General features: G+C 46.2%; 1 protein-coding gene across 1 annotated transcript; it reads left to right on the top strand.

Annotated features, from left to right (window-relative positions):
- Window positions 1-7,917: 7,917 nt before the first annotated feature.
- LOC140182216 (uncharacterized) lies at window positions 7,918-10,153 on the top strand. The gene is made up of 3 exons (XM_072228356.1): window positions 7,918-8,550; window positions 8,652-9,722; window positions 9,950-10,153. Exons 1-3 carry the CDS (start codon window positions 7,918-7,920, stop codon window positions 10,151-10,153), a joined length of 1,908 nt encoding a protein of 635 aa, XP_072084457.1.
- The last annotated feature ends 353 nt before the right edge of the window (window positions 10,154-10,506 follow it).

The raw sequence follows: 10,506 nt of genomic DNA, 5'->3' as shown, positions 1-10,506 counted from the left end.
AGAGGTTGAAAAAGGACTGCTGATGCTGTTGGATTCTGACCTCCCTGCACTCAAAGTGGATTTTCTTGAGCTACAGAACTCGAAATGGCGCGCTTCCAATTGCGTTGGAAAGTAGACATCCAGGGCTTTCCAGCAATATATAATAGTCCATACTTTGGCCAAGAATTGACGATGTAAACTGGCGTTCAACGCCAGCTTTCTACCCAAATCTGGCGTACAGCGCCAGAAAAGGATCCAAAACCAGAGTTGAACGCCCAAACTGGCACAAAAACTGGCGTTCAACTCCACAAATGGCCTCTGCACGTGCAACACTTAAGCTCAGCCCAAACACACACCAAGTGGGCCCCGGAAGTGGATTTATACATCAAATACTTACTCATGTAAACCCTAGTAGCTAGTTTATTATAAATAGGACCTCTTACTATTGTATTAGGCATCTTTGGACGTCTGGTTCTTAGATCAGAGGGGCTGGCCACACGGCCATGCCTGGACCTTCACTTATGTATTTTCATACGGTAGAGTTTCTACACTCCATAGATTAAGGTGTGGAGCTCTACTGTCCCTCAAAGATTAATGCAAAGTACTACTGTTTTCTATTCAATTCTTCTTATTTCGCTTCTAAGATATCCATTCGCACCCAAGAACGTGATGAAGGTGATGATTATGTGTGACGCTCATCATCCTTCTCCCTTATGAACGCGTGCCTGACAAACACTTCTGTTCTACATGAAATAAGCTAGAATGAATATCTCTTAGATCTCCTAACCAGAATCTTCGTGGCGTAAGCTAGAATGATGGCGGCATTCAAGAGAATCCGGAAGGTCTAAACCTTGTCTGTGGTATTCCGAGTAGGATTCAATGATTGAATGACTGTGACGAGCTCCTAACTCGCGATTGCAGGGCGTTAGTGACAGACGCAAAAGGATAGTAAATCCTATTCCAGCATGATCGAGAACCGACAGATGAATAGCCGTGCCGTGACAGGGTGCGTGAGCATATTATTCACTGAGAGGATAAGATGAAGCCATTGACAAGGGTGATGCCTCCAGACGATTAGCCGTGCCGTGACAGGGCATTGGATCATTTTCCCGTGAGATGACCGAAAGTAGCCATTGCAAGTGGTGATGTATCACATAAAGCCAGCCATGGAAAGGAGTAAGATTGATTGGATGAAGATAGCAGAAAAGCAGAGGTTCAGAGGAACGAAAAGCATCTCCATTCGCTTATCTGAATTTCCTACCAATGATTTACATAAGTACTTCTATCCCTATTCTTTTATTTATTATTCGAAAATTCCATAATTATTTTATATCCGCCTGACTGAGATTTACAAGGTGACCATAGCTTGCTTCATACCAACAATCTCCGTGGGATTTGACCCTTACTCACGTAAGGTATTACTTGGACGACCCAGTGCACTTGCTGGTTAGTTGAACGGAGTTGTGTCCACACATAGAGCCACAATGAGGATTCAATACAATTATATATTGTTAATCACACACAAGTACAAAGAACGTGGAACACAATTTCGTCCACCACATTCCCTTATGACAGTTGCCTGTTTATGGATTAGCGATAACATAGGGTGAATATCTGGTGAAAGGAAGTTTAGGATGCTTAGTGAGTTTTTATTGTAATGCATTGTATTTATTTGGCACTTTTACCGTACTGGGAACCCATGAGTCGGGAGTTCTCATTCCATATATATCTTTTGTTTTTCAAATACACGTCAAAGTGCTCAGAAGTGAGTTGTGATTCATCTAAGAGACGGCGAAGATCTTTACATTCTCTACTTTATATTTTGATTAGAATCTCTCCACCTTTATTTTGAAAAATTTATATTATGTATTGAACTCTTCTGAACTTGCCTATAAAAGCTTTCATGTTTTATTTGGGAAAGATTAGGAGGTACTGTTATCAACGTCTTTTATAATGTACCCTAGCCGACCTAAATTTCGTGGGTCGTGACTAGTGGCTATTTACTTTATGTATCTATATACTATCTTTTCCTTGTTCTCCTTAATGCCTTTATCTGTATATAGCCTTTAACGCCACGCCTTATCTTTTAGTTGTCGATGCATGAACATACGACTTCGTGATTTTATTTTTACTCTTTTCAGGCTTCTCGTTTTAATACTCCTTTCAATTATACTTATAAACTATGTATTAAAAATCCACCTTGAGAGTCGTACCACCTTATTATCATTGACTTATGACTCGAATATAAAAATTTGAATATTAGGGTATTACATTATACCTTTTAATTTTCCTTTCAGCCCAACATTTCTTGAGTAGTCCTATTACCTGATGTTAGAAAAGGTTCAAATTTTAACATCATATCTTGAAAATATAGGAAGAAGAAAATGAAGCTTTATGTGTGGTATTAACCACGAGATGTCATTGTATTGGAGCAATTGGAATATCTTATAAGGATTAAGTTTTGCTTAATCAGGCATAATGACAAAATTATAGAGTCCATGTGCACACACAATCATCAAGTTTTCTTACTCATTAAATATTTGCAAATTAGATATAAAATTATTAGGGGTTAGGATCAAATTATACTTAGCTTGCATAACCTTCGCAAAAGATATGCTATTTAGAATATATATTGTATCCATTTAGTCGTTGAATTGTAATTATGAATAATAATGATATCTTTGCCAACTTTCATCAAAATTATTATATGTTTTTAATTAAAACGTTTGCTGACAGATAATTTAACAATTAAAAATACTATGTGACCAAGTTAATTTTATAACTAACTATATAACTAAGTGCAATCAGAAGCTTCGAACCCCTTTATTTCTCTTTTCTTCATACATGTAACCTCTGTGTCTTCTTTCTCCTTCTTTTCCATTTTTTTTTTTGTTCTGTTTCTCTTATTTTCTTATTTGTCTCACTAAAAAAAAAAAAAACAAGAATAACAAGAGGAAAAACAAAAAATGCAAAACAGAAAAGACCAAAACAAAAAAGAAGGAAAAAAAACACAATAAAAAAAAATTTCTGTGTTGTGTAGTAAAATATTTTGTATTTTATAGTAAAAAAATTTTGTATTTTTTATTTTCTCTATGTAAATATTTTATATTCAATTTTACAAATTTCTAAGCTTTTATTACTGAAAATTTCTATTTTTTTTTAATTGTGGGAACAAGTTTTCTTATAATAAACATTTGAAAAAAAAGGGATAAGTACGATTTTGGTCCCTTAAGTATGGGGCCAGAATCGAATTCGTCCCTCTTCTTATTTTGCCATTAAAATCGTCCTTAATGTTTTTTTTCGTATTAAAATCGTCCTTTTTAATAAAAATTTTTGTTTTATTCCTAAACTACCCTTATTCCTATTTTAATAATAAAAATTATAAAATAAAAAAAAAAACAAAACGGGTGTTTGGGGAAGGGGGGAAGAAAACGCGTGGGTGGGGAGGGGAGGGGAGGGGAAGGGAAGGGGGGAGGGGAGGGGAGAGAAGGGGGGAGGGGGCTGGCGCCGGGGAGGGAGCAGCTCGCTGCTGCTCGCGTTGCTGCCGTCAGACCCTGTCGCCGCCGTTCGTGCTTCAGTCGCCGCCACCATCGCACCGTTTGGAGCCGCCGTCAGACCCATTGAGAGGGGTCACGGGCTTGGAGCCGCCGCGCGTTCATCACCACCGCGTCCTCGCCGCGCTGCCGCCATCGTCCTCACCACGCTACCGGGGGGTGGAGGTGGAAAGAAGGGGGGAACAGGGAGGTCGCCGCCGTGACCTCCTCGTCGTCGTCGCTTGCGCTCCGCTGCTGGTCGCCGCCTCGCCACTGCTGCTCGCCGCCTCTGCTTCTTGCTTCGATTTCTTTCTGCTTCGTCTTCTGCTTCTTGATTTGTTGAATCTTTGATTTGTTGATTTATCTCTGTTTGTTGTTTGCTGTGGTGGTGGTGGTGGTGGGGGTGGAGGGGAAGGGAAGAGCGGGGAGGGAGGTGACGTGGGGTGGGGTGGGGGTGCTGGGAAGGGAAGACAGGGAGGGGGTGACGCGGGGTGGGAGTGGGGGTGCTGGGAAGGGAAGAAGGGGAGGGGGGTGACGCGGGGTGGGAGTGGGGGAAGGGAAGAGGGGGAGGGGAAGGGGGAGGGGAGGCGAGGAGGGGGTGGGGGTGGAGGTGGGGGGAAGGGGAGGGGGTGGAGTTGGGGGGAAGGGGAGGACGACGCGGTGTGGTGGTGGTGGTGGGGGAAAGGGGGCGCGGGGTGGTGGTGGGGTGTGGGGGTGGGGGTGGGGTGGTGGTGGGGGTGGGGACGTAGGGGTGCTGGGAAGGGAAGACGGAGAGGGGCATTTTTGTCCAAAAAAATAAAAAGGACGATTTTAATACGAAAAAAAACATTAAGGACGATTTTAATGGCAAAATAAGAAGAGGGACGAATTCGATTCTGGCCCCATACTTAAGGGACCAAAATCGTACTTACCCCGAAAAAAAACTATAGAAATTTTTGAAAAAAAACACAGAAATTTGTGAATAAAAACAAAAACTCTACATTTTTATTTCATCTCTTTGATGATAAACACATAAATTTGAAAAGAAAAACACAAAAAAAATTTTGGATTTCTATGTTTATTAAAACATAATACTATGTTTAGTTTTTATACAAAAATTCTGTGTTTTTGTTGTGAAAAATTATGTATTTTATAATTAAGAATTCTGTACTTTTTTTTTCAATACGAAATTATTTTGTGTTAGCTTAATAAATTTCGGTGTTTTTATTACTAATATTTTTACGTTTTTTTTATTTTGGGACAAAAATTTTTTAACAAATTTTAAGAAAAAAAACATTAAGAAATTTTTTAAGGAAAAAGAAGTTTTTGTCAAAAAAAATTGTACTTCTATTTTATTTATTTTTATTTTTCTTCTTTAATGATGGATTTTTTTCATTTATAAAATAAAAAAATAATTATTTCCTCCAAAACGATTTTCTAGCTTTATTTTCTGAAGTACAATTTTTTTTTTTTTGGTATTTACAGCAAGTTCGCTGTCCCTCCGATTTGTCGCTTTCTTTTTCCATTCTCTCCTCTGAATTTTCTCTGTAACTTTTTTCTGTCTTTTCGACATCCATGAAGTTTAGTGTGGATGACTGTCTCAGTTCCAAGTTAGTAAATAATAGTCTGATGTTTTATGTTAACTTAGTTTACTGTTTACATGTTAGATAAAGTTGTTAGTTATAGATCGTTTGTTAGTTAGAATAACAAATTTGTTGTTTATTAGAATAACAAATTTACATGTTGTTACGGCCTGGCCCAAACTGAATGTGGGTCGGCCCGACCTGGGCCCCACCCGACCCGGACGGTCAGAAGCAGGGCGCCCGATTGCCGACCCGGACACGCGTTCCTGACAGCTTCGCTACAGCTGTGCAAGGGAGGTCTCGAAGAAGGTGGGCCTGCCCTTGCAGGGCCCACCTCTGACACGGTATAAATGGGGAAGGGCCTACCCTTCTCCCAAGGTACGTCACATACCACTCAATCTTTACTCGCCTGCACACTTCACTGACTTGAGCGTCGGAGTGTCTTTGCAAGTGACACCCCCTCTACATCCGAAGAGCTCGGGACCTCGCCTACCCTCAGCCCAGAGACGTGCGACCAGACGACTTCCCCTTCTTTGATCAGCATATCAACCCAACCCGTCCGGTATCCGACCTACCGAACATTGGCGCCGTCTGTGGGGAGCTAGTCGCATGGATGGACGTTGTATTGGGCCCGGGAGAGACAGGCCGCAGAGGGGAACCCTCCGCGACTTCTCCCCGACCGCGCACGAGGTCCCCTCCAAGACGTACCACCCGATCTCTCGAAAAACGCCCTTTCGGGGGAACTGGCGACAACCACGCCAGAATAATGCAGGAACTACGTCACAGGATGCAAGACTTGGAACGTCGGCTAGCAGACCGGGAACACGACCAGCACACCCCAGAGCAAAGTCATTCTCGTTCTCACTCAAGGAGCCATTCGAGACGCACAGCCAGCCCTCAGGCTGAATCCGAGAGCGCTGGGGAAAGAGGACGCGCGAGAAGATGCTACGACCCCCTCATCTACGCCAGGCACGAGAGGTGGCGTACGACGGATTGCAACCACGAGGACACTCGTCAGGAGGACGACAAAGGGAGAACAACGAGAACGCGGGGACCCGTGATAATGGGAGCGACTCCATTTCATCGTTCCATCCTCGAAGTCCGACTGCCAAAACACTTTGACAAGCCAACGGACATGAGGTATGACGGAACGCAAGACCCGCTGGCACACCTCACGGCCTTTGAGGCCAGGATAAACCTGGAGGGAGTGGGAGACGAGGTAAGGTGCCGCGCTTTCCCGGTCACCCTGGCGGGACCTGCAATACGGTGGTTCAATAACCTCCCGCAGGGCTTAATGACCAGTTTTGCGGACATCAGCCATACCTTCCTAGCCCAATTCACGACTAGAATTGCAAAAGCAAAGCACCCAATCAACATGCTTGGAGTGACCCAGCGGCCCGGAGAGACGACCAGGAAATACGTAGACCGATTCAACGACGAGTGCCTGAAAATAGACGGGCTGACGGACTCAGTTGCGAGCTTGTGCCTGACAAACAGACTCCAGAACGAGGACTTCAGAAAGTACCTCACCACGAAGCCGGTGTGGACCATGCAGGAGATTCAATGTGTAGCCAAGGAGTACATCAACGACGAAGAAGTTAGTCAAGTCGTGGCCGCCAACAAACGGCAGCCCACTTGCAACCAAGACCGGCACCGCGGGAGCAGAGAAGGACAAAAGGAACACGCCAGGGACGGCGGTCCGAGCAAGGCACCCAGACCATTTCCTCGTGTCGGGAAGTTCACCAATTACACTCCCCTCACCGCACCAATCATGGAAGTTTATCAACAAATCGCCGAAAAGGGAATCTTGTCGAAGCCCCGACCACTAAAAGAACGAACAGGGGAAAACCGAAGCCTCTACTGTGACTATCACAAGGGCTATGGGCACAAGACATAGGATTGCATCGACCTGAAGGACGCATTAGAACAAGCGATCAGGGATGGAAAGCTAGCTGAATTCTCCCACCTCATTAGAGAGCCGAGACGACGGAATCGCGACCACGACGGCGAAGACAGGACACGGGCAGCAAAGCGACGCCAAGAACTGGAGGACGACGACCGAGGCCTCACGATAGTGAACGTGGTAACAGTTAGAAATGCGGCACCTAGGTCAAGGTCGGCACACAGGAAAGATGCCAAAGTTCTAGCAGTCTCCTCGTCCTCTGCACGAAGCACGAGGAAGCACCCATCCATTTCATTCGGCCTGGAGGATCAATGGTTCGACGAAGTCGGAGAAAGCCCTCCCATGGTCATAACGGCCAGAGTAGGAACCGGTCTCGTCAAGCAAATCCTTGTAGATACGGGGACAGACTCGAACATCATGTTCCGCAATGTGTTCAACGCTTTAGGCCTAAGGGACGCCGACCTACAGACTCACCAGCACGGCATCATAGGGCTCGGCGACCATTTCATCAAGCCGGATGGCATAATCACCCTGCCGACCTCATTGGGACAAGGCCAGGGGAAAAGAACGATAATGGCGGAGTTCGTGATCCTACGAGACTCCACCGCCTACAACATCATCCTGGGAAAAAGACCATCAACGACCTAGGAGGAGTCATCAGCACAAGGATGTTGGTAATGAAGTTCATAACTGAAGAGGGGTCAGTAGGATCTGTGAGGGGAGACCTGGAAATGGCAGTCGCTTGTGACAACGCCAGTCTCTCGTTAAGAAAGAATTCTAGGGAAGCATCGGGGGTATTTCTCACCGACTTGGATGCCAGAATTTACGACAAGCCCAGGCCCAAACCAAAAGGGGACCTGAAAAAGTTTAGGGTCGGGAACTCGAAGGACAAGTTCACGTTCGTGAATAGGAACCTCCCCATGAATTAAAAGAGCCCTTGATGGAAATGATCAGAGCCAATGGCGATTTGTTTGCTTGGACACCTGCCGATATGCCGGGGATAGACTCCGGACTCATGTCACACCGCCTAGCCATCAGGTCAGAAGTCAAACCAGTGGCTCAAAGGAGAAGAAAAATGTCTCAGGAAAGGGCAGAGGAAGTGGCCAGACAAACGGCCAGCCTCCTTGAAGCAGGGTTTATCCGGGAACTGGACTATTCTACCTGGTTGTCAAATGTGGTCCTGGTAAGAAAGCACAATGGGAGATGGAGGATGTGTGTAGACTACTCTGATCTCAACAAGGCATGTCCCAAGGACTGCTATCCCCTCCCCAACATTGATGCACTCGTTGACGCAGCCACGGGGTACCGGTATCTGAGCTTCATGGACGCCTACTCCGGCTACAACCAGATACCGGTGCACCGGCCAAATGAGGATAAAACGGCGTTCATAATGCCAGGAGGGACCTACTGCTACAAGGTGATGCCTTTTGGCCTGAAAAACGCGGGGGCAACGTACCAGAGGCTGATGAACAAAATATTCAGCGATCTTATTGGCAAAACGGTGGAAGTCTACGTGGACGATATCCTTGCGAAGACCGCCCGACCTGATGACCTCCTAAGCGACCTGGAGAATGTGTTCACATCCCTCCGACAACATGGCATGAGGCTCAACCCGCTTAAGTGCGCCTTTGCCATGGAGGCCGGAAAGTTCCTGGGGTTCATGATAACCCAAAGGGGAGTGGAAGCCAACCCCGAAAAGTGCCAAGCGATACTCCAGATGAGGAGTCCGGGTTGCATCAAAGACGTTCAGCGGCTGGCGGGAAGGCCCACCGCATTGTCCCGATTCCTCGATGCATCGGCAGCAAAGGCCCTACCCTTCTTCAACCTGATTTGGCAGGAAGGATGATGACCTGGGCCATCGAACTGTCCCAATACGATCTGAGCTACGAACCCCGACACGCGATTAGGGCACAAGCAATGGCGGACTTCCTAGTGGAAGTAACCGGAACCGAGGACACGAGCACACGGTGGAAGCTCCATATGGACGGAGCTTCCAACCAGACGGCCGGGGGCGCCGGGATCATCCTAGAAAGCCCGGCCGGAGTCATTTATGAAAAATCGGTTAAGTTCGAGTTTCCCGTATCAAACAACCAAGCAGAATACGAAGCCCTTCTGGGGGGCTTGGTTCTAGCTCGGGAAGTCGGGGCCACAAGGTTGGAAGTATGCAGCGACTCGCAGGTCATCACCGCGCAAGTAAATAGAAGCTACCAAGCCAGAGACTCGCTGCTGCAAAAATACTTGGAAAGGGTCAAAGAGCTGAGCAAACAATTTGAGGAGGTCACGGTCCAACACGTCCCAAGGGAAAGGAACACACGAGCAGACCTCCTATCCAAGCTGGCAAGCATGAAACCTGGAACCAGCAACTGCTCCCTCATTCAAGGCATCACGAAAGAGCCCGCAGTTGCTCTACACCTGACCAAGATGAGCCCCTCTTGGATGGACCCCATCACAGATTTCTCGAAAAACGGCAAACTCCCTGGGGATGGGAAGGAAGCCAAAGCGTTGAGAAGGGAGGCTGCCAAGTACACGGTCATACAGGACCAGCTATTCAAAAAGGGACTCAGCCAACTTTTGCTGAAGTGCCTACACCCCGACCAGACGGACTACATGCTCAGAGAAGTCCATGAGGGATGTTGCGGCCACCATATCGGGGGCAGAGCCCTAGCAAGGAAGCTCATCCGAGCTGGATATTACTGGTCGTCAATGATGAATGACTCCAGAGAATTCGTGAAAAATGCGCCAAGTGTCAACAGAACGCCAACTTCCACAGGGCGCCAGCTTCCGAGCTGAGCCTACTGACGTCTTTCCGACCTTTTGCACAATGGGGAGTCGACCTCTTGGGACCCTTCCCGGTTGGCCCAGGGCAAGTCAAGTACCTCATAGTTGCCGTCGACTACTACACCAAATGGATAGAGGCTGAACCGCTGGCCAGCATATCCTCATCCAATTGTAGAAAGTTCATGTGGAGGCAGGTGATAACCCGGTTCGGAATCCCGAAAATCGTCATTTCGGATAATGGGATGCAATTCACCGATAAGAAGTTTGCAGAGTTTCTCACCGGCCTGGGGATAAAACAGAAGTTCTCCTCTGTTGAACACCCCCAGACAAATGGACAAGTGGAGTCCGCAAATAAAGTCATCCTGCTAGGCCTCAAGAAGCGTTTAACTGACGATTAACCTGAGGAGATTCTATTCGTAGCTTGGGTACACCGGTTAAGCGGCCTGACGAGCTAGATAACCTTTTAATTTCCAGTGATTTACTTTTATTAAGTGCCTACCATGTTCATAAACTTGTTTAGCTGACGATTAATGTTTACTTGTCTGAATTCTCCCATCTACTATTCCCCAATATGTATCCCACACCATCGCGTTCTTCAACGGCAACCCGGGACTGATCACCCCGGGAGCCAATCGAATCATAGCCATAACAAACGGCCGCGATAATAAGACCAAGACGGTTTCAACCAAGTTACCAACACAAACGGTAAAACGGACACAAGCAATAAGTCCACACCGAAAAAATGGTAACA

This window comes from Arachis hypogaea, chromosome 19, assembly GCF_003086295.3.
Source record: "Arachis hypogaea cultivar Tifrunner chromosome 19, arahy.Tifrunner.gnm2.J5K5, whole genome shotgun sequence".
NCBI classification, from domain to species: domain Eukaryota; kingdom Viridiplantae; phylum Streptophyta; class Magnoliopsida; order Fabales; family Fabaceae; genus Arachis; species Arachis hypogaea.
This window is presented reverse-complemented; position numbering and strand designations above follow the sequence as displayed.